At 33.7% G+C, this 26,690-nt stretch overlaps 1 protein-coding gene across 1 annotated transcript in view; it reads left to right on the top strand.

Annotated features, from left to right (window-relative positions):
* Positions 1-26,600: 26,600 nt before the first annotated feature.
* Positions 26,601-26,690, top strand: part of LOTGIDRAFT_165035 (hypothetical protein) — a gene marked incomplete at both ends in the record, with an annotated part of 2,878 nt that continues 2,788 nt past the window's right edge. Inside the window, one exon of the mRNA XM_009061553.1 lies at positions 26,601-26,607. Within this exon, the coding sequence (XP_009059801.1) occupies positions 26,601-26,607 (7 nt within the window). The remainder of the gene's footprint in view (positions 26,608-26,690) is intronic.

The following is a 26,690-nucleotide window of genomic DNA, read 5'->3' as shown; positions in this document are numbered from 1 at the left end:
ACCCCTAGGGGAAAAGGCAGGGTGACCACTTCTCATGCATAGTTTTCACCGACTCTGACAAATGCATGTCAGATATGTATAGTATATATTCGAAGCATATTTAAGATATAAAACCCTCATCAGGACACAGAAGAGCTTTAGCAATTTGCGAATATAGGACGTCAAGCTTAAGATAAAAATGAGCAAACTCACTGAAAAGGAGTTTGAAAACAGAGATGAGAATATTCTAGAGTATCGACATTTTAACAATGGTCTAGGTATAACCACCTTTCCTGTACCACGGAAAGCAGCGATTTAATTTGACTTTCTGTCAAGGACTCTGATTGTAATTCAGGTGTTCCGTGTTTTTTTACCATTATTTGCGCTTGTTTTCCCCTTGCGCATGTGTACACTTATTTGCTCTTGTTTCCACTTGTTTGCGCTTGTTAGCTCATGTTAGCGCCTGTTTGTGCTATTTAGTCGGATCTCTCTGATTGGCTGTATTCACAAGCGTACAATCCAATCAAATTAATTAAATTTCGTGATACAAGAAAGGTGGCTATTGCAGTCAAGGTATAAGAAGCAGTTCTCATTAGCTTGACATTGTGAATATACAGTATCGGTTGAATGCAAAATTTGGCTCACGAGTTGAAATCCACTTGGTTTTTAAATACAACGATCACTAACTTTACAAAATATCTGTGCCACTGTGACAATTTGCCAGGTCGCTGCCAACTGTTTCAGTCTGCACTGGAATTATTTTAACAGAGTTTACACGTTTCTTACAGATGTTTAATGATTTTAATGAATTTTACATCCCCATTTTAAATTTTATGAAAGTTGTGTGGGCTGTATGATCTGTAATTTTTATTAGCTCGTCTGACGCAAAACTGTCGAATTTTATTTTCAGTAAAATTGTACAAGATTAATTCCTCGTGTATTAAATGTATCAAAAGCGCAGAATGAGCTGTGTGGACTCTCTGAAAGGAATGTCAAGTTGACCCATGGAAATACCAAAATACACATCACTTAAAGGGATGCTGATTTGACAAACCGTATTACTAAATATTATATATATACCCCCCTCCCTTGGATATATTATTCGCCCTCTGAACAATCAAGTTAAGTTTGGCTGCTTGCCTTACACCCGCCACAGCGTTTATTATATTTTTTTTAAACACTTTTATGTTGACTCTGGTATTTACAAAGTTGAGAAACTCAATCACAGAGTGGGTTCTCTTATAACTTACGAATTCTTTCACCGTTAGTTCAAGAAAGCCTAATTCTGTAGGTTAATTATCACCAAATATTGAATAATATTGTTAATGAAAAATATATATATATCATTGTTAACCCTTATTAAGCCGTCTTCATATCCTTAACCCTTTTAACGCTGAACTGATCCTCTTCAACTATAATAATAGGGTTAAATACCTGAACGGCTGCACCCGCTGTTCAGGATTACTTACTGTCTATTGACAATTTAATAGACTTATTTTCACTTGCTTTTTAATGATACGTATTCATTCAACCACTTATACTAGCGTATCGTCACTTTTCCATTCATAAACCTAATACAACACGCTTTAATGATATCTCTTCTCTTATTGGTCGCATTTACAATGACGTCACTTCAAATATCGCTACTCTTTGACAATTCTGATCATAAAATATTGTCATTTGAACACATTTCTAGCATTTCAGTTAAATTAATAGCGCTGTTTGTTTACAGTTATATTTCTATGATTGAATACATGAGAAGGGAATGATGACTGATATGGATAAATTAAAAAGACCGACTGGAGAATTTATTCATCCTAAAGATAGACAGATGAATGAAGATGATTTTGGTAAGATCTTTTTTTCATATAATTTTCTAAAAAAAAAACTTTAATTTTGAATTTTAGTTTCTTTATTTGTTATTTCATTATCAATCTAATTTTTAACAAAAATTTGTTTTTTATTTTTTCAATGACTTATTTATTTGGTAAAAACATATTTAATCTAAGGAATTTTGTTGCAAGATTCTATTTTAGATTTTAAGAATGTTTTTTGAATTAAATTCATACATTACGAAATACCAGAATTAATATTCATTTGAAACAATCATAGCATCGTCAAATTTTTAAATTAAAAGAAACCGACTTGTTAAACACATTAATAATATCACAAGAAAACAAAACGCCATAACAAAAACAAACAATCCAAATTCATGTCACACGGAGAAACTTGGCATATACCTATCAAAACTAGTATTTGTGATACACGGAGGAAACTGACATATACCTATCAAAACAGTTATTGTGTCACACGGAGGAAACTGACATATACCTATCAAAACAGTTATTGTGTCACACGGAGGAAACTGATATATACCTATCAAAACAGTTATTGTGTCACACGGAGGAAACTGACATATACCTATCAAAACAGTTAATGTGTCACACGGAGGAAACTGACATATACCTATCAAAATTATTATTTTAATCACAAGGAGAAGATTGACATCAAATCAGTGTCACCCAAATCAAATCAGGAGAAAAGTGGCATAAACCTATCAAAAACTATTATTAAAATCACAAGGAGAAAACTGACATGCATCTGTCAAAGTTTTAAATGGGTTTATATGAGGTTTTCTAGATTTTAAGTGTGCGTCGGAGGCACTATTTTGATAATTCCGATTTCTATTTCAATGTCTACGGTTCCTGTAATTTATAAGGGTAGAGGGCAGTTATACGTGTCCCGGATACACATTCGGAACTCCTCGGGAGATTCCGTAAAGCTGAATGTTTGATGACGCTAGCAAAATTACCAGACCGTTTGGTATAAAAGCTTTTAATCCCCTTAATTCAAATTAAAAAGGTAAATCCGAGAGCCAATAACAAGTAGATCCCTTTTATTATATCGTTAATTAAGATCTCTATTGTCTCAGCTCGACAAGAACATACCTGATTAGATTTAAATAACCTGCCAACATTGAAAGATAATAGGGGGCGAGGGCCGACACCGGGCCGACTCTCGGAAACATTGGCACAGGCATCATAATCTTTCTTACCTTGAGGAGGATTCGATTCCAGGTATTAGAGTTTGTAAGACTTAATGAGAGGTCGAGATTCTTGCATAACATAATAATGGATTTTTTTTTAGTCTTTGTATTTGTATCAGCGACATTTCTAACTGATATTTGCACCTTCCGATTACCATTCGATGTCGACGGTTCCTGATATATATGAAAAACTTGACCAGATGATGACGTCATTATTGCAAAAGTTAATTGGTACACTCGATTGTGATGTCGCATTCTTTATCTATAATCTACATTTATTCAAATAATAATTTATATAATATTATATATAATCATTTACCTATCCATTTCGTGAATAAACTTCAGTGATGTGACCTTGGCGTGACCTTTTGTCGTGACCTTATCCTATAGCGCATGTCGATATAAATACATTTTCAACAGAAAAATAAAATAAATGACAATTGAAATTACAATCGTGTAAAACATCAAAAACTTCCAAACAATGTGCTATCAATGAAAAAATCATAAAATTTGTTATTATGGCGGTTGTTTGAGAAATAAATTTTATACAGTTGTTGTATCCGAGGGAAAAAATTTGATAGAAAAATAGAAATAGGGTGTTTAGTGACCGCTTCTCGACCTTGACATTTTAAGTGTACTTCCTCATGGTTAAGCATGCCCTGGTCAACCAAACGATTTAAATCTGCAACATTGAAACTACGCATTGTATCCAAATTCAGGTTACAACATATATACCAGAGGGGTTATGACGGAGAGGGCATGGTATGAGCACGATTGCAAGCTACGGAGAGTTGTCGGATGCCTGACCGATTGGCTGGAACTGAGTAATATTGTTTAAAATTTATGAATTTAAAAATGGTGGTCGTGGCTTCCCATCTTGGTTGGCACAGCGATGTTCTAGTCTTGCTTGTAAAGAATCGCCCTTGAGCGCCATTGACAATTGTGTGGACACCCTGCACCACCATCTGATGATTCATAGAATTCATTGGCTTCACATTCTACTTTGGTGTCAAACGTGAGCTGGTCCTCTTAGAGTGGACATGGATACCTCTTATCCCTTGACAATAAAAGACTATAATTGGTACAGAAAATGATATATGTACTAAGGTGGTCTGAGAAGCATGTCGTGTTGAATATCGAAATCACAGTGGGGTATCATGTGTGCACTTATGTTAGATACAATAAAACATATATCTATTGACAGGTTTAAATGTTTTTGTTGCTGGACGCTGTGTTGTCTTTCACTCTGAGTTCACGGATCATAAAATCTAAATGATAAACGTAGATATAATCAATGATATCTTTACAGTCAAATACTGACTCCTTAAACTACAGTACGTGTAGTTGTAATGGACGTACGCAACGGGGGTCGGGGAAGGGTCGGGGAATTAAGGTCACACGGGTACAATTTTATCAAAAGGCTAAAAACGACGTTCTTATCCAAATTGCGATTCATTGGTCAAAATACACCTTTTCTCACGTATTGGCTACTATTATCCATACGTTACCTTGAACTATGCCTTGCTCAAACGTCACGTCATACCTGTCGTTATGCCTCCCGTCACACGTCTCGTCATACCTCACGCTATGCGTCACCATGTACATCACATCATTTGTCACTAAATACATTGCGTCATGCGTAACCTCATATCTCTGGAATAGCTCACGCCTAGCGTAGCCTTATACCTCACGTCATACATTGCGCCATGCATCACGCCATACTACATGCATGCCTCTCGTCATACCTAACGCCATACATCATCTTATACTGCACGTCATACCTCGCGCCATGTTATGCCTAATAATACGTCATGCCACACGTCACACTATACGTCACTATTTAGATTATCCAACTAGCAACCTTCCGTACAAATATCCTCGCTTTAGATATGCATTTTAATCAGATTGGCCTCTTGCATCGATTTGCTTCCGTCGAACGAATTTCAAATGGCGCCCTCACACTGAATCGCTTACGTCAATGTTACATTAATTACATGGTGCTGGACCTTGAAGATGAATTGTCACAATTATCCATTATACAAAAATATATATAATTAAACCGATTATACATAATTATACTACACTGTGTAAAATCAAATATTGAGGCACCTATACCTTCGAGGTCAAGGTCTATTTCTTTTCTTTAAGTGCCAGCTTCAAACAACAAGAATTTTTGTTTACATTGTTAACTCATTCTTGTTTGTCTCTTATGTATGTAAAGGGAGTAGACTTGTATCTGTTTTTCATTTTTTAAAATGGTTTGATTTGTTTAATTCATAGATGTCCCTCCATAATTTTTTAATTATTATTTAAAGGGATTGTAACAAGTTTTCTAAAAAAAATTATGTGTATCGGGAATACTGAAAAAATCCATTTGCGTCATCCAATTTTCCATCAGACTTCTGTGGTTCCCTCAATTCCATTAAAACTTAGATTTTGTTGACGTCACTAATATGCTGCATTACATTAGGACGTCATAAAACGCTTAGTTTTAGGGGCATTGCAGGAACCACAGACATCTGATTGAAAAATGGAATGATGCAAATTGATGTTATCGTATACTTAATACACATAAAAAACCTCTTTACAATGCCTTTAAGTACCCTTCTATACACGGTTCTCTCTATTATATCGATGCTTATTCATTACATATTCGACGTACGGCAGCGTCCACAAATTTTTCATTCGCCGGATATACGATAGCCTTTATCGTCAATGTGGAACAGGGCCATAATATAGACTCTGCGTATGTCATATGAAATTGATGAAATGGGTTGCCAGATTAAATATTTCCAAAACCTTGCATCTTCACAATGTCAGGCTATTACGACCCCTGTCTTATTTAATCCGAAGGTCGTAATAGCTTGACATCGATGAAATCCTAGACGAACACTAGTTTAATATAATCGCATATAGAAATTGAGACGAACCAACTTCACCTTTATTTTAGGTGTACAAAATCTTTTTTTCCTTTTTAATTGAAAATATAACAATAGAATTATATAGGAAATGACAATGGACGAATACGAACAAAGAGAGATAGCCACACCTCAGTGATGACTGTTCTCAATTGTTATATATTATGATTATTTTAAAAATCCCTTGATCCGGATGGATTCACCCTTCCGGTGCACCTAACATTCCGCTTGAGTCATAGTGTTAAAATCATTGTTAAATGTGGGTAAGACCATCTTCATAAAGTCAAGCTATTGCGAATGCGAAGAGTGGATAAGACATGCGCACGCTTTCAGGTACACCCTACATTCCGCTCGAATTTTTGTGTCAAAAAGTAGTTATAAAATCTGCTTAAGAAATGCACACCCTTTCCGATAAGATAAAATCATGCCCTTTTATTCCTCAGTTGCTAATGGGTTGGATTGTCGCCTGAAAGACAATTACGTTCCGTTAGTACGAGTCCTCATGAAAGTTGAAAAAATTTGATGCCTCGACCAGTACCAAGCCATAAAAAATATCTTAGCTTTCGGGAATGGCCACACCTCCGACAAACCCCAATTCGCATACATACAGAGATTATATTTTTTACTAAGACCATGCTTATTCTTCTGGTAGGATTTGTACCCCAAACCACTTAAAGCTTTAACCCTAATTTGGAATGACTCAGTCGGTAGCGAAGTGGATTGTCTTCTGATAGACGAATAGTTGCGAAGAGTTACCTCAAGGTAAGAAAGTTCTGTTCCCTGTGCCACAGCTCTCTCATCCCCTAATATATACTATAATCAGTCCTTTACCCGGAGGATTCTTTTCCAGATTGTTCAGCCCAGTTTACCCGTCAAAGATTCAGGACGGAGTTGTACTTTAAGGATTAAGTGTACACGTTTCATCGTCTGTTGTGCAATATCAAACTTTCCAGATTTCTCCAAGGCATTCGACTTTCTGTCGTGCACCTCGATTTCATCAAAGAAAATCGGTGTCGCCTTCATCCTGTTACCGACTTCATTACTATTATAAAAGTATCAAATTTCGAAGTTTTAAAAGATGACATGCAGGGACAATGAAATATTAATCAACTCGGCTTTATTTACAAGCAGATTGTTTACAAATCGACAATGAACGTGAGGAAAACAAAATGATGCCGAGTGCAGCATAACGTAATTAAGTTGGACTGCAACTCGCACCTGACTATAACAACTCCTATCACTTTGATGTTAGATACTCTCTATTCTCTTTCAATATTGTATTAAACGGGGTATTTAGAGTGAAAATATATCAATTACAGTGTCAAACCGACGCCTTCCGAGTAACCGCACGCTAACGCGCCGTACGTGCCGTGTCGTGTTGTGTCAGCTCTCCTTATCAATTAGACAATTTCGTCACGTCGTCCCATTGCCTAAATGACCGGGGACGTTTCGTCTCAGAGGCATGTTATGTAGTTATTTTGCTAGCTTTTACTTTTACAACGGGAATTTGTTACATCGTCAAATTGCCCAAATTGGCTATGGCGATTTACGTTTTGTCTTAGAGGAGAGATTGTCTGTGCTAGCCTTTATCCTGCAATGAGGTCGACTTTCACACGCTCGTTTCGGTGAGCAAGTTTGGACAGCTAATGGACTGTGGTCTGATTTTTTCAACTTCCCTTGGAAGATCAAGCAATAGCTAAATGACCGGGACTAATTTGTCTGTATTTAATTGACTATGGTCCATTTGACTCAACGCCGCTGTCGGTGAAAACAATGATATCGATATATCCAAATATTTTGTCATATTTATCGGGTATATTTTGAACCTATTTATTTGACCAAACGTATCTTCGTTATGCTAATCAGAAAAAGTGTTCATAGCTCACCGTCGAAATTCTAACCTTCAAATCCATGTGTGTCTAGAATTATCCGAGTTTGACAATTGAAATGACGATTCATCTTTTCTTGAGTCTTTGCCATATATAGAAAGACGAACATGGACATTTGAACTACATACGAAAATATGGATAATCTTTACATGGGAATTAAGAACCATACAAAGTTTCGTATGATTTGAATGGATTATTCGATATTCGTGCAGTATCAGTATTTCTGAAGATGATATACAAACACGACCCAAATCATCCCATGAAAATGTCGAATCAACCCTTAAAGTGCTGTGTATAAGGTCACCGAAGATGCACGACTCAGTTTTTTCTCACCGATTTACGATTGAGGGTTTCTTTAGATGCCATAAAAACCAGTTTACAAAAACACGTCGTTTTAAATGATATTTTTTTCTCAAAAAAGCAAATAAATTGTGCCTGCTTGAATAAATTATAAAATTTACATTTGGATTTTTTTTTGGTGAGTTGACTTTAATTTTGCTTTGGATTTTTTCTTATTCCAGATCTCTTTCTATGTACATGCTTGCTATTTATTATTAATATTAAGTCGACCTTGTCGTGTTTTCGATGTGTTTTTCTTATAAGAATAAATTCTATTCATTTTGTCATTGTTTTGTTATTTCAATTAATCTTGAAAAACTATTTTGAAGATGTATACAAACAGCACTGTAGCCTCGCCCAAAACTTTTTATTCGTTTGACTTCGAATATGAAAATTGAAAGGAGCAATTTTGAATCGAAAGGAAAAGTTTTAATAGAGTTGAAAAATTTGCAATTTTTTTCTTTTTTAAATTATTGGCCTTGTATTAAAAAACTAAGAACCTAAATATAGCTGTCAGTCAAAATGACACGTGATTTTGATTTTTTTACCTATTAAGTAACTGAAAATCTAACGCTAGCTGTCAGTCAAAATGCACGTGATTTTGACATTGTTAACTATAAAGTCGACCACTATAAAGCAAGATTTAACAGCAAGATTATCCCAAAATCTCATCGACAAGATTATAGAATATGAAAAATTAAATCAGATTAACCACCAATTGGTTAAGCCGAGATTAATTTAGATTAATAAAAACAAATAGGATTAAGGATTTCTTGAAAAAAAAAGATTTTAAATTAAGAACTTAAATCTAAAAGCTTTTGGTCAACTCGAGCTCGAGCACATCTCAAAGTTACCCACAACGATGTCATGCTCAATATTAAAAACCTTGTGACCGATTTTACCATTTTGCCTAATGTTCAACGATACAACAGAGTTCAATAATGACAGTATAGGGTAAGAATTCTTAATCAAATCCGTACCGTTCTATAGAAGATCGTCAATTGTATTTAAAGTGATACTACGTCTTAGAATGAACACAAAATTTAAATTCTCAAGAATGGTCAATATGAGTTTATATTCATCAGTGAACTTAACTGGTGTCATAAAGTTACAACAGAATCCCTATAAAATCTAGAAAATTGGAAAATTCATAAAACTAAGTAATTATTGAAAAACACTTATTCTTGATATTAAGCGTTTTTCAATAGTTAATTGCATATTTTTGGATAATTACTAAGTTTTTTGGATTTATCAGATTATATAAGGATCCTGTTATGTTATTTATGACACCAGGTATATCTACTGGCTCTTATTGGCCAAGTTTAAAATTCTTAAATTTTATGTTAATTCTAAGACGTAGTATCACTTTAACAAAATTAGGTATACTCGACCCCATTTTATCAAAAATCTTAAGAATTTTGTGGTAACTGTGAAATTTAAATTGTGAAATACTTAGACATAATTAATTGAACGATTTTTTAAGAAACGGATCTCTCACTTAAAGGGGCATTCTGATTTTTTTACGTAGATCTGAATTTTATCAATTATACAATACACAACTATACACAAAATTCGAGAGAAATTTGTCCCTGACCTTGAATGAAAAACCGTCAACTTTAATAAAAAAAAAGGTTGAAAGATTGCATTATTCCAATTTTCAATCAGACGTCAGTGGTTCCTGCAATTTCACTAAAACTAATCTAATTAAAAGATTTACCTAAACATTTTAACTTCGCCATGTTTTTTAATTGTTGAAAAATACTGCTAGTAACTAATAGTATAGCGCACCATGTTTAACTATCCCTTTTAAAACAATTTTAGTTTGATCAAGTAAATACATGGGCATATTATAGAAATATTTTCCTGTGTAGTTAACAATATTTTTAATAATGAAATTGTGCATGCTTCCCCTTTATATAGGACCTCAATATTTTTTACAAATGCAGTAAAGTGTATATCAGTGGGACATAAAACGTATCACAGTGGGACATAAAACGTATCGCAGTGGGACATAAAACGTATCGCAGTGGGACATAAAGCGTATTGCAGTAGACATAAAGCGTATTGCAGTAGACATAAAGCGTATTGCATTAGACATAAAGCGTATCACAGTGGGGCATAAAACGTATCGCAGTGGGGCATAAAACGTATTGCAGTAGACATAAAACGTATCGCAGTGGGGCATAAAACGTATTGCAGTGGGACATAAAGTGTCTTGGGGTAGGACATAAATCGTATTGGAGTTTAACATAAAATATCTTGGAGTACACATAAAACGTATTACAGTAGACTTAAAACGTATAAAGGTAGAACATAAATGGTATTCAGTAGGACATAAATGGTATTCAGTAGAACCTAAATCGTATTCAGTAGGACATAAATCGTATTCAGTAGGACATACATCGTATTCTGTAGGACATAAATCGTATTGGAGTAGAACAGAAATTGTATTGCAGTAGGACAAAAAATATATTGCAGTAGGACATCAAGCGGAGTTTTACGTCCTACTACGCGCAGCAGTGGGACGTGAGATAAGAGTAGATGCCACTCCGCGATTGAGTTGGTCAATAGCTAATAAATATAATGTGGTTATTTTGTATGCAGTAAGTCCTTAACGAGTACGGTTCACTTATGGTATTGATGACAAAATTGTTAGTCATTAAAACTGACACTTGCATCTAAATGGTTTAAATTGTATTGACTTAAACCTGTAAAATTTACTAATTATTCAATTTGGCACAATTGTACACCAAAAAGCATTGGGCAAATCTATAATAGGGGCTATTAAAATAGGGGAATACGTGAAATTACACATAATATGATGACGTCATTAAAACTGGGATGAACGTGTCTGAATTTGAGGTTACGCCTCGACAGTTGAATGAATGGAAATGAACAAAACTATTGAATAGATATAAAGGATTTGGTGTCATCCGAGTTTTTATATGATCACAATGAATAAAATGTAGATAAGGGCTTGTACGTTCGGGTTTTTCATATGAAAATATAGCTCAACTCTTTGGCTGGGTGGTTTCATTTGATTTTGCTGTGTATATACTCGTATTTAGTTTAGTTTTTTGCCGAAGTTAATATTGAAAACGTTTTGCTGTCATTAAAGCAGAGGTCAAGGACTTTATTAGAGAGACTGGCGAAACCCCGAAAGCGCTGACCGGATAATTAAAATAGGAAATTCATTGTAAGGACAAGTGAACTTATGTTGACGATAAAGTATTAGACTTTGGCCAACAGGAATAAATATAATACTAGTTATTTACAGTCCAGAAAACGCTGACCGAGGATTGATTTGTAAGAGGACATATCTAGATCGTGTATAGAATAATAAACATACTGCTATTCAAAATAAATCCGAAAACATTGGTCAAGAACTGGTATTCAAAATAAACCCGAAAGCGTTGGTCAAGAACCGGTATTCAAAATAAATCTGAAAACATTGTTCAAGAACTGATACAGTTGTATTCAAAATAAACCTGAAAGCATTGGTCAAGTGTTGTGAGAAATAGTTTTGACTGGTTGATTCGAACCCATAGCGCCAAATCAGATACAAGAAGTAGAGTTGCAGTATGATTCGTCGACGTCATTCCAGCATCAATGTCGAGTATTCTCGCATGGCAAATGGAGGTAGATCACTTTTTCATTTACTATTCTCATTTCGAAGGCAGGCTCTCTGCTTAACTGGACCCTTTGTTGTGTTCACTTTTCGTTATTCTACTAACGGGAGCTACAACCTAAATCTCGCAGCAAGCTTCAGGTTTAATTGATCTGGTAATTTAAGCGAGAATAGCAAAATCACGGACTTTGATTTCGTCAAATCAATAACAAGAGCTAATCCATGGTCCGTGGTTAAACGGCTACTACCTTAGAACGAGATTGTTGCGAAAAAAGTAGATGTTATCATTTTTTTTAATGTTTTTGTAATATGTTTTGAACAGTGTCTTTCAAGCGGTTTAGATTAACTAGAGAAATTGAATACCTAATATCGCACGTTAGTGCACCACAATAATGAGTTTTTTGATTAACGCTCCTGAGAAGTTTTTCCACAATTGAAGTCAATTAAAAGAAGGTGTCATATACTTTAGAAAAGTAAAAAAAACTTTTATGTATAAAGATATGTAAAAGAAGGCTTGATTGCCATTTTGCGGGGTTGATTTAAGTCTTGAATATAATGTAAATAGTCTTCAGAAGTACTAGAAATGTACGAAAATAGCATAATTCCTTCAAATAGGAAATTCTTTCCCTATAGATGTTTTTCTATATATGGCAGGGTCTAAAAATGACGATTCGTCTTTTTAACTTTCAAAGACACACTTTCTGGACACACATGGATTTGAAGGATCAAATTTCGAAGGTGATCTGTAAAGGCTATTACTGATTAGCTTAGCTATAAAATTCCCATTTCTGAGACTAAGTATGATTGGCAAAAAAAAAATGATGCATCTGTCCCTTTAAACCATTAGATAATTTCTCCCGATAAAAGATAAATATCACAAAACCACTCAGTATGACACGGTTGGTCGCATCGTCGCCTTTTGGTAATTAATATTTATTGGTTATCTCTCTGCCCATCCTTAGGAGTAGTCCGAAACATGACTCTTAACTAGCCGTTATCGCTCTTTTGGTAGATATCCATTTATGATAAATTTTGGATATAGAATAAGGGAGTTTCGGACTTATATATAAAAAATGACACATATACATTAAAATCAGTACCGTCCACAGTAAAATTCCTTGCAATAATTTCAAAAAAACTAATTAATATTTAGAGATAAAACGATCGATATCGGGCCAGTTACGACGTCGTTTATTGTCCACCAAATTGGATTGATGTATGCAAACATTAATTGAATAATTAATTCCATTCAAGTCATGGTTCCGTGTAAAGGTGGGAAAAGACGATGTTCGCTGTACGACGTGGTATACAGTGCGGCGTTATCTATACAGTAGCGGATAGTAGCAGCGAATCTTGTCCACACCGTGTCCTGTTCGTACCCCGTGTATTCACTTCTTCCCACCTTAACTTTAGGTTCTCCCCGAAATCTAAATTATGCTGGGGTAGAGTAGCCTACGTCGGGTATACGCAAACTCATTTAAATCTAGATTAACTGACCGACATCATTTGTTCTTATCATGTCTGAAACACTTCAATATCTCTACCGTGTTTCACTTTAACAGGTAAACATTAACAATATTATAAAGCCAAACACAATTTTGAATATCTTATTTAACAATATTAGTTCTCTCCGTTTTTTTATTTTTTTTTCAAATTCAGACCAAATTCCGTAGTTTCATAGATGTTAATAGCATATTTTAAAAACGTGGTCACGCACAATAATACTTTGATTTAAACAGTATTTTATTTCTATTATTCATATAATTTTGTAAACAGTATAAATAGGGTTTCGGAAACAAGCCCAGACTTATGTTAATCCTTTAAAATCAAGCATCCAAATGAACGTTGATTTTCATTGGTTGGAATTTCCAGGAACCGATGACAATTTATCACTCTCAGTATTAATTTGGATTTGCATCGTTGCTTCGTTTACACCAGTTGTAATTCTTTAGGGCCTTTTTGTAATTCATTTGTGTTCAATGTCTATTGAATAAAAGACTTGATAACACAGTCTGTTTTTAGTCTACATTATCCAGTCTAACTATTGAACCAGTGTGTATTTAACTAACAAAAAGTCTCAAGTAATTGACAAAAGCTATCTAGTTGAGTAAAGTCGAGTGCATGTAAGACATAGAGGATCATATACATATCTTAGAATGGTGGAAAACCTTTTCTAGTTTCAGGTTTGTCTTTAGATATTTTATATTTTCGTTCTTACCCCGTGGGTAGAGGTGATGGGGAGACGGAATTTCAGGGATACAGTTGTGTATGACAAGAACTAGATTCCATCGCCAATGCTTTTGATGATATGCCTCGATTAGATTCTCTAATGATATTAGTTTAGGTTTGATAGAAACAGCAGGAGACGTTTCAGTCAGGTTTCCTCGTGCATGTCGGTAGACGAATTCTTTCCAATATAGGAGTGATTCGTGGTTGCAGAGCAAACCCTTACATCCACACTCAAATTTGTCAAAACTTCGTGCAATCAAAGTATACTGAAAGAGTGATCATTTATATGGTTTTTTTGTTGTAAGGTTTAGAAGTTTTATCTTGATTTAAACCGTGATATTTGATCGAGACTAAAGTACGATTTGCCTCATTGCAAGAAAACCACTGATCCAATATGTGCCTCGTACATCAAATATGAAATATTTTAACGATCATACCAGGTTTGAAAACTTCAATTTGAATAAAACTCAGGTTATGCAAATATTGATATAGGCATAACCAAATTATCATCAGTATCACCAGTCTAAATCTGATTATTATTTTAGGGCATGATGACATTGACTTAATAATTCACAATCCGATACAATTCCGATATACAATCCCCATCAGGACGGCGAGTTAGATATATAAAGCTGAATTGTGAATAGAAATGCCTGAAAAGCCTGATGATTAAATTTCAGGAATTTGAGAGTAAATTAAGTGGAATTAAGTAAACTACTTTCAAAGTCAACAAAATATCAAGTGTTTTAACAACATTTTTTCATGGTTATTTTCACACTAGGGAATTACTTCACTGAAGGACTTTTGGCTGTTTCTTTCAAAGGGATATAGTATAATACTTCACATTCTGTTGAACTAGGGTACGTCTTTATTAAACCAATCAACCCAGCTGTATATGGGTACTGATTAAGTCATCTTTTCTCAGTATTCCAGTCGACCCAGCAGAATATGGGTACTGATTAAGTCATCTTTTCTCATTATTTCAGTCAACCAAGTTGTAACTTAGTCCAGAATAAGTTATCTTTACTCAATACTCCAATCGAAAAAGCTGAAAATGGATACTGAATAAGTCTCAGTATTCTAGTCGACCCAACTTAATATGGGTACGGAATAAGTCTTTTTTCCAAAATGTGTTACTCGTATTTGTTTATGTCCAGGAGATCTGAAAATTAAAACAAAATGCTTACTGTATCAAAATCATTATCAAATTTAAATCATCCTAAATTGTGTTAATTTATCGTGCGATGAGATAACTATTATAAAAATGTGTCCTTTTCCATAATAACTAAATGATTACGTTCTGGAATTTGCTTTAGATCTTCAAATTGGTACAAGATGGCAGTTACATTATTTCAATAATAACTATAATTATTTTATTTTTAAAGTCTTTGAAATTGGCACCACCCGCCGTTTTATGTTCTTCTATAGAATTTCATTTCACTTGTGGCAATTTTATTTTTTATTTTCAAGATTTTTTTAGGTCGGATGTACTTCAAGATATCAAGGTTGTATTTTTGACAACTCTGCATTACTTTCACGTTGACTGGAATTTTAGAGAGAATGTAGCTCAGTTGGTTAGAATATTGTTATCTTATGACATCACTGCTTGACAATCGTGGTCATTGGTTCTTAAAATCTAGTATCGATCCTGCTGTAACTGTAAATGGGCACAATAATTCGTAAAACATCAATTGGTAGACAGGATACTCCAGATCTTATGTTGTTTTCATTCTACCTTTAACCAAGGATCATCTGTTAGACAGGATCCTTGAAAACCCAAGTTGTTATCCTTGTAAAATCAATACCAAGAGGTTATGCTAAGGACCATCTGGTAGACAGGATCCTTGAGAACCTTAGTTGTTATGCTTGTAAAATCAATGTCAAAAGGTTTGGCTTAGGGCCATTTTAGATTATTCGGGGTTACAATACCCGACAAAATAAATAACAGATATAATATATTACTGTATTACAATGAGACTTAAGATCCTTTATATTCTATAGAAAGAACAATAAGGCCAAATACTGTATTATATAGTCTGTCATTCTCTACAAATAGAACAATTCAACTCCTATATTTGACACATTTCGAATCTGAATGCGAAAATATAGAACAATGCGAAAGCGCACGTTCATTATTTTTGATTGACAGTTTTATATTTAGCTTATTGAAAATGATCTTTTCGGTCTGTATGCAATAAGATTATATTATAGGATTAGCGTACATGTAATTGATATAAGGTAGTATTTGGGGTGGTGACAATGTACTTGTATTGGCTTGAATATATTTCTATTATCGTTAACTTTCACACCCTAAAAGTTCGACCATCGAACTCTGATGATTCATATTATTAGTAAATCACTTGTATACGCAAGGTTATGTCAGTGTGTTCTGATCATAGATATGCTAATGAAATGTATTGTTATGCCCTACTAGGGCGTACGTTTTTGTGTTATTAAAATGTGAAAAAGTATCCTACCGTTTTGTACCTTACAAGAACCATCAAAATGAAATTGAGTTTAATGTCTTACAGTTCTTTACTTTTTTGAACCAATAAAATGAAATGGAGTTTTATATCTTGGTTTTCTGCACATTAATGAAAAAGAGTTCTGATCTATTTGAGATACAGAAATAAAACGGGGTTTAATATCCTACTGTTCTGTAAGTTTTTGAGGTATTAAAATGAAATGAGGTTTTGTATCCTACTGTTCTGTATTTCTTTAAATACAGAAATGAAACGGGGTTTAATATCCTACTGTTTTGTACCCTGTTGAGCTAACTGAAGGATAAGCAGCTTTTCGTCTTCTACTAAAACACCATTGCTTTTTTCAGTCTGTGAGAATTAGTTCTATGTAATAATAACAGTTAGAGTACCAACACTTTTTGTTGACAAATCTTGGTGCCAAATTTTTCTGAAAGAAAGAAATAAAGAAAGAGTTGTAAATCATCATAAAAAAAACGTTTGTTAAGTTAGTGCTAACGCTTTCTGGCAATTTATGACTGTAGACTGGAATTTCTGAGTTTGTTTGAAAACGTGTCGAGTTTCTAAGAGCTCTAGATTCTAATTGTTAGACACTCTGATATTGATTGAAATAATCAGTAATTAGTGTAGTGGGCGTATTTTGGTTTAGAAACAAAAACATCTGAACAGTTTTCTAGAATTATTGAAATTTCTGAAATTTCCAGCTACAAATTATTGATATTATTATTGGTATTATTATATCATAATGACGTCATTGGTATCATCAGAACGTCACTTGGTATATCATATAATTATGTCGTCATTTGTATAAGCGTATCTAAATGACGTCATTGAAACGTATCAATATATGTTAAACGTTTTGTCACGTCTCTACAACTAGTAAATTTTTATTTCATTGAAGACGGACCATAAGCATTTGACCTCCCAGAGCTGTACGCATATGTCTCTATTCATAAATCGTTTTTGATTTTTCTTATTAGTGCTGCATTCATTCACCAACATTTTCTAGAAATAACTAATTGTTAGATAGAATTACCGAGATAAATATTTACTTTCATTCCAGTGAGAAACTCGGCGAATTACTGAACATATTTTTTGCAGGTAATAAACCTTGAAAATAGATTATTTTGTCTTGAAAATGATGATTATTCGGCATAGCTCATACCTTTTTTTATTGTGGAATTTTTCATTTAACAAAACCATCTTTCACCAATCTGACCGGGGAATTCTGTCATCGTGCCAATATTATTCTGTTGTCAGGAAGATCTTAACTTTAAGAAATTGTTGATTGAATTGACGTTATTTAATATGACATTATATAGACTTATTAATGACGTTTAGAGCATGAATCTATGACGTTATTTACATTAATTAGTGACGTTTCGCGTAGAAATCTATGGCGTTACGTTCATTTTAATGTCGTTGGACGCTCAAACCTATGTGCATTAATTACTGACGTTTGACACAGAAACCTTTGACGTTACGTTCATTTATTTGTGTCATTGAAAGCAATAATCTATGACATTAGGCCTATGTACATTAATTGATGACGTTTGATGCAGCAACCTATGACGTTAGGCCTATGTACATTCATTGATGACGTTTGATGAAGAAATCAATGACGTTATGTACACATACACGTTGAGGTCCTTCTGCAGAAATCTATGACATTATATTACATTCATTGCAGACGTTTACAAAAGACATTTATGACGTTATATATATATTTTTGTGACGTTTCACGCAGACATTTATGACGTTATCATTAAAGATGACGTCCATCCAAGATCTGATGATATGCGATTAAAACCAAAATAATACGATATGTGATTTTAATGATGTTTTGATAACTAATAATCTGATCATGTTTTTGTCGTTCTCATGAACAAAAGCTTGTTTATATGTTGAAGATAAATGAAGCCTATTAAACTGACTGAAGAAAGGTTATAGATGCTAAACCAGATTATGATTTTGGTGTGTTTTTCAAGGCCTGAAACTAATCAACTGAAAACGTATATTTTTTCAATGGACGAATATAAAGCCCGAACTAACGATCCGATCGTTATGGGGAAGTATACATTCATGGGGTGTATGAAGAGTTCGACCTTCGTGACTCCCATAAATCTAAACGATTTTATTTGATTTGATGCGTGCATTCAAATCACACTTTAAACATAATATTTGTATTTTAGTTGACCGACATTAGACATTGTCCTGACTTGTTGACTAGAGTTTGGTTTCTATTGTGTCCCTGATTCGAGTGCGTCTTAGTGTACCAAAAATACCCAGATTTCATTCGATTTTCACAAAACCTATTTTCTAGAACACAATTGTGTCACATAATTAAGCTATATAGCTGTAAAAATTTTAGCTATGCGAACTCTCTTAATATTGTGTATAGCCTGTAAAAAATGGGAAGAAAAACAGCATTCCATTTTCTTTAAAATTCTGCATGAAACAGGGTTTATAATAAAAAGAAATAGAAGCATTTTGAATAATGATATTAGGTGAAGTAGGCGACATGCTGATGATGATAAAAATCAGCCTGGGAATGTATTCCTCATTATACCCACAGCAGCTACTAGACGGGGGTTATTAGGTGTAAGAATTTAATGTTCCTCGACATGTTTAAAAGTACAGCAGACATCTTTGAAAATTTGAAATTTTACATTTATTATATTGTGTCTATGTTTGAACTGCTTTACCAACGATGGTATGAAAAAGGTTTCGAAAGAAGCATGCTCGATAACGTTTGTGTTTCTTGCGACTTTGGGTTTAGTCATAATCTCATTTTTGCTGACATGGCAGTAACCACAAATTTAGAACAGTAGAATATAACAGCGTGATCTTCATTTTTCCAGTAGACCAAGATAGAGGTGATTTCTTTTTCAGAAAGGACTGTCGAAAATCGTTTCAGTAGACAGTGATTTAATTAGAAGAATTATAAGAAGGATGTGAAATTTAATTTCAAATTCTATTCAGCCCAGTAGGGTAGAGTAGATCATAAACCCCAATTTCAATTTCTGCGTGTGCTTCCTGTTATCCGACGCTTTTCGAATATGAATAATATATTATATTGTATATATACTTACTCTGTCCCACGATCTTCTTACTCATATAAAAAAAGAGTATGGGATGTAAAACTCCATTTCAATGCATTACATTCCAGCCAGTCAGGCCGTCAAATACGTGAACCACAGTTGACATTACTGCAAGTGTTTCCTGTTATCCGACACCTTTCGAATAAGATAATGTACTGATTATGGTCACGTTCTCCTGGTTCGTTGTATTATTGGTCCATATTGAAAAAAGGTATAAAACGTAAAACTATATTTCAATGCATTCAGTCGAGCCAGTCGAATCAAGTACATAGGTAGGTAGGTAGGACAGATCTTAAACCCTCGTTATCATTTCTGCATGTGCTTACTGTTATCCAACACCTTTCTAATATGAATAAAATATCAGGCCCATCCTATCCTAGCTCAATATATTATATATTATTATATTATTGGATCATATTGAAAAAAGGTATAGGATGTAAAACTACATTTCATTTCACCCAGTCGAGTCAAGTAGGTAGGTAGGACAGTTCTTAAACCGCGGTTATCATTTCTGCACGTTCTCCCTGTTATCCTTTATAATATGAATGATATATATATAACGACTGTGTCAAACTTCCTTCTAGCTCAATATTGTATTATTCGCTCATATTAAAAAAAGGTATAGGAAACATTTTTTTCATTTCATCTATTGGGGAAATACGAGATTATTTTTTAAATCATTTCATCAACATTTGATCACAGATACTAAAAAGGATCACATCAACCCTTAAATACAATATTACAACCTTAAAATAACAGCGGCGGTCACGAAACGATAATATTTAGTACCTATTTTACAGCTTGTATTCAAATTACTGTTATTTCAGACGAAATAATTCAGTCTTGAAAGTGAAATTTGATTTACTGTCTGAAGTATTTTGGTAAATAAATTAAGGCGTTTTAGTGATAATTAAATTATTAATCTTAAAAATAAGAAACACCCTGAGATATTTGCTTATTGGTTTAAGAGATTCGAAGGGATATTGTTATCGAAATATCCTCTTAATCAGCTTAAGAGTTAAGAGTTTAAGAATGCACATTGCCAAGAAATTTGCTCAAGGACTAGTTGATAGAAAGGATTCTCGATGAAGCTAAGTTGTTATCATTCTACAACCAAGCTTATCCAAGGACCATCTGGAAGACGGGATCTTTGGGGTTTGACTAAAGACCAGAGTATAAGGGATCCTCGAGAATTTAAGTTGTTATCTTTAGTTTGAACAAGGAAGTACTGGTAGACAGGATCTTCAAGAACCTTTGTTGTATTTCATGTAAAATCATTGCCAAGAGGTTTGGTTTGCATAGGAAGTTTGGAAAAAATTGACGATTGTACCCCTTATTACGATTAGAATTAATCCCTTAGAATTATATATACATCTATTGAAAAGAGAATATTTTTATTGTGTTTATATCTAATTTGGTGGTCACGTTTTGAACTACTGGGCGTTTTTAAAAGAAACAATTGTAAACTTGATGGCTCTATGGCCACAGACAACTCAATGTGCCAGGCACTTCATGTTTTTCTATACCTTGTGTGACAGCGTTGGATCTTTCACGAAGGATTCTTCATTGTGTATCATTCGCGTTTTAGTTAATACAAATGAAAATGCTTGCATGTTAGATTTCTTAGAAGTAACCCCAAGAAATTGTTGAAATTATTGTGTCTCGATGAAGTTTTTCTGACTCTAGCTAATCGAAATGTTATCTTGAAGGAACGACATCCTGATTTGGAACCATATTAGGAGATGACTGAAGACTTGAAATCGGATATGGATTTTGAAGGTATTTCTCAATGAATTAGTCACTTAATTCTTAGTATTACATCCGTTCTAAGCAGACGGATGTCATTAAATTGTAAGCGAACTAGACTTCAAATTTCAATCATAAAATGTGATACGAATATCTGAAACGAAATGGTAGTGAAAATAGTCAGATGATTGTATGACAATATCCCTCTAACGCTGTATTATGGCAGTTGCAAAATAATGTTCTTCATTGTACACTGCAGTGTCTTTTCCTTTAGATAATTCAATATGGAAATGTTGATACTCGTTTTGATATTTCAATAGATGGGCATGTTATGGATAAATTTTTGAGAGCTCACGCTTCCAACATGTGTTTCTGATGCGCAAACACCAGCAGGACAGTTAGTTTTGGTAATGTAGCTTAACTTTTCAATATCATACTTTCAGCAGTTGAGGCAAACTCACTAACAGAGTTTTAATGATGGCAAAAACTGTGTGGTTTCTCCAAACTTTTAACTGATTTTGTTTTTTTATCTATTTAAAGTTTGGTTTTCCCTCATTGACATTCTAAAGTAAACATAATTTAACAAGTTTGGCAGCAGTTGGTTAATTAAGCCATTTGTTGTATTGAGTCTTTCAACGATCTTGTAGCTCACTTTACCAACTTGGCATCCAGTAATTCCAGTTTTTGTTATGATTATTAGAAAACCTCGTATATTGAAAGAAAACGTCAAGAACAACTTATGATGTGTTACTTGAAATACTCATTAATGAAGTGAAATGGAGTTTTCTGTCCTACTTTTTCTTATTACGACTAATGAAATACAATGGAATTTTCTGTGGAATTGCTAATGAAATGAAATAGAGTTTTATATCCTATTTTTCTGTAACTTATTAGACTAATGAAATGAAATGGAGTGTAATATCATGCTATCTTGTACCTTATTGAACTAATGAAATGAAATGGGGTTTTATATACTACTGTTCTGTATCTTATTGAACTAATGAAATGAAATAGAGTTTTATATCCTACTGTTCTGGATCTTTACTGTACTAATGAAATGAATTGGAGTTATGTTATGTCCTACTGTTCTGGATCGTAATGAGCTAATGAAATGAAATTGAATTTTTATATCCTATAGTTCTATACGTTATTGTAGCCTGGGAAAATCAAACCTTCCATTGCCGAAATTTATTTCATTTCATCGTGTTGTCTATGAATTTTTAATGTCGTTCGATGCTGCTATTAGAATAATATTTAGTTTATTTTGATGTTATTTAGGGTATATTGTTTCCGTGGTATGATTTTGTATATTGTTTATCTCTCTTGTCAACTATCATGTATCTAAGGCCCTTTCACGCCACACCTAACTTTATTTTGTTCAAATTTCAATTAACATTTTTAAATATCACAATTAAATTTAATAAAGTTAAAAATGGGCGTTAGTATCTTTATGAAAACTGGAGATATCATTTTTGAATAACAGATACAAAGATAGTGGACCACAGCCATATACGCCCACCACGGCATGCGGATGGTAAATATTCCAGATTTTGGGGCAAGGGCAATAACTCTGCTTCTAACGGTCGAAAATAGCTCAAATTCGAACTTGATCTTCGTTTTATGAATATGTATACACATACCGAATTCCATTTGATTCCATCAAAAAATCTAGTTTTTAGAGCGTTTACAAGCAAATGTTGACGGACCGACGGACGGACAGGGGTGCCGACAATATACGTTCACATAGAGAGATGTGGGCGTATAAAGAGGTGTAATAATCGTCTTGCACTCCCTAAAGCAACTATAGATGAAGCTAAAGACTAGTCAACCTTTCTCAGCCCTCATACCCCCCAAAATGTGTTTCATCCACACTTTCAGCATGCTCTTTCAATTCAAAACAAATTCTTTTCCTACACCAGTTGGCGATTTTACTGCATTGACACGCTGTTACTGTTGTTTGTTCGCGTTATGAGCCTTTTTCTGGATGCCAGTGGCGGAGCCAAAGGAGGCAGAGGGGTCCCATATTTCATATTGAAAATTTTTGCTTGAACAATCGTAACCGCAGAGCTATGTCGTGTTTTTTTCTAAAGTAGTCTTGATCAAGGTGATTGTTGCATATTTTACAAACCTTTTCATTCATGTCATTCAAGCCACCCACAATGTACATAAAGTCTCTTGTTTCCCTACTATTTTAATCAATTAACACCCAATGTACACAATGTCTCTAGTTTCCCCCACTGTTGTCTGTATTGACATTGTATTCAACCGAGCTCTTTGACAATCTTAACGTAGAAAAACTAGACTGAACAAAACATTTAGAACGTAGGATCTTTTCAAGGTAACATGTGATTATTTGGCCTAATTTTGCTTTGTTCGTGTCTTGGGTTTTGCATTCTTTTTGCTCATTTTGTCTTTCAATATTCACAAAAAAAGGCCTATGTCCATATTTTAGCATTGTGACGTCACCTTGCCATCCGTTTGGCCAATCGTACCTAAGTCTCGAAACGGATTTTTTTTAGCTAACCTAATCAGTAATAGTGTTCACAGCTCACCATCGAAATTTGATCCTTCAGATCCATTTGTGTCCAGAATTATCCACGTCTGAAAGTTAAAATGACGACTCGTCTTTTCTAGAGACACTTGTCATAAGGACATAATATAGAAATAGAAAGTAAATTTCTAGTTTGAGGTATTTTTAAAGGAATTATATGATTTTCGTACATTATAGTACTACTTACATATTATTTTCAAGACCCAAATCACCCCTCGAAAATGACGAACTATCCCTTTAAAGTGGGCTGTATTGTACAAATGATGACGTCATTTATTCGAATTCAATACAATAAAATGAATGTATAGGTATTTTTTAGTACTATTTAGTACCTTGTGTTTGTTTATTGTATATATTTTGTACGCAAAACAATTAGTTCTGTTTCGTTGATTTTTGATGGACACTTTGGAAAACTGTTTTTGATTCGTGATTTGTATTTATAAGGAGGGGTCTTTTAATTCGTTTGGCCTACACAGTTTTTCAAAATTCAATAAACATTTTAGTTAAATATTTAAAACAGGCTTAGAATAACGTCTTTGAAGTATTTCGTATGAAAACTTTCCGATAGCTTAGGCCGATAACTAATTTTTGGATTGGATTTTGAACTGGATAATTGGATATCTATAAAGTATAGGACTACAACTGTATTCAGCGATTAAAACTACATATTGAACGAAATGTCTTAAGACAATATTAGTAAGAAGGTAAGAAAAATAAATAATTTTGGAATTGAAAGCATTTCAAATAAAATTCACAAATCACAGGGCAATGGTCGTATTGTATACTGTAGTTATAATAAACTGACAAAAAAAAATACTAAATGCATGAAAAAAATGGTAGCAAATCTTAAAGCGTCTAATTATTCTAGTCTACTTCTTACATGTTAACCATGTGCCAGAGCCTTTTGTTGAAAAGTAACTTGTTACTTTCAGTCATCCTAATCTCTTACATTTGCAACAGTTCCAAATTTTATAGTCTTTGTTGTCAAGACGCTTTAGTTTAATTATGTATATGGGAATTGTTTTCGCTTTAAGTATAAATTAACGATGTTTGTTTTTGCCATTCAGATATTTTCTGAGTAAAATGTATATTTTATAAAATATTAAATTACAGTTCTGTAGCCAATTGGAAGGTGGTCAAATTTAATAAAAGTAGAGCAATATGTTTCAGCCTTTTTGGGTTTCGTTTTCCCGGAATTTGTCATTGTTTTTAAGAAACATGTCCTACATGACACGCTTTGGTTAAAAATAACGTCGTTAGAACGGGATTGTGGTAGAACAGTTGTTAGATTACGAAGTATATCAGAAACAATTCAAATTATAATCTAATTTAATTTGTATGGTGTTTGTCATCCTCTTCGTATTGCATTCTTTAATATTCATGACTTCCGCCTTGACTTTTAACTTCAATCACTCTACGATTGGAAACAGTTTTATCAGACCACATCACTTGCCGGCACCAATTTTAGAATTTCAGTACATTTTCCAACTACCCACGTCCTCTGCCATTTTTGCTGGTCCATGTTTGATGTTTGACTACATTTTGTATCTTTTCTTCCATTGTTACTAATTTTAAATCTTTTGCAACTATTTCACCTCAACACGAGCAAGGCAATAAAATTAATACTTTTTCATTAGTATTAAACGGTTGGCTAGATGTAAAAAAAACATATTCAACAAAATCGTAAAAGACTAGATTGAGATAGGTCTTTTATAGAATATGATAAACAGGTTAAATAGAATGAAATATATTTTAAAGGGATATGACTATAGATGTTTGACCGTCTATGGAATATGCTATGAAACAACATGGATATATCCCTTTAAAATGATTTTTCTTTTTTTTATATATATATTTTCAAAATTTTATTTTATCTTATTTCTGCTTTTTGTTTCGTTTTTGGGGTTTTTTTTGTTTGTTAACTTTTTTTTTGAGAGAGTAGGGTGGTGTTTTTTTTTCTTAATTGTTCCATTTGCCAATTAGATAATTAAATAATAGACTAATAAATCAAAATTTTAAAAACTGTTACAAACGTATATAACTCTTGTCCTTTGGAGGTGTTTTTTTTTTTTGTCTTTTTTTTCTAAATCTTCACTATTTATTCAAATACTAACTTTTAGTGTTTACAGACTTGAAGTTGATTTGTAAAGCTGTGTAGATCTAATATTCAGAATATGAAAGCCCACCCTGTTAATACTGTGTGAAATATTACATATAAAAATTAGTCCGGCGGCTATCGTTCCCAGCCAGTCAAGCATAGCTAATATATCTCAATAGTTGATACTTTTGAACAATTTATCGTACCACGCCTTATTTATCCATTCATAAACTACTACATAAACATAGACAAATTGGGAGAGGAAGGTGAAATACGCCGACCCTGCCAATGATAAAACCACAAAGCAAATACAGACACAACTATCTATCTTGAATATTCCCTAATGGTCGGTCGGCAAGTTTATCACACCGAAAAGCTCAATTTTACAAATGTAATGTACAGTCTTTAAAGCTTTCAAATATTGTTTGCACCAAACGACATCTTGTTTGTGACGAATTCTATATTTGTGTGCAGTTTGTATGACGTCATTGATTTTGAGTATGACAGTTTGCGACATCATTGAGTATAATGGGGTATATATAATGATGTCATCGATCGATGGGCTAATTATAAATTTATACAAGCAAGTTTGGAATATGGAGCGTAAGTTCAATGACTTTGTAGACGAATATTTCCGGGAGGGGGGGGGGGGGGGGGGGGGGGGGGAACCTTGGGTTGCTTCCCCC

Source organism: Lottia gigantea (assembly GCF_000327385.1).
Source record: "Lottia gigantea unplaced genomic scaffold LOTGIsca_49, whole genome shotgun sequence".
NCBI lineage: Eukaryota > Metazoa > Mollusca > Gastropoda > Lottiidae > Lottia > Lottia gigantea.
Note: the sequence above shows the minus strand (reverse complement) of the source record. Positions and strands in the feature narration are given on the sequence as shown.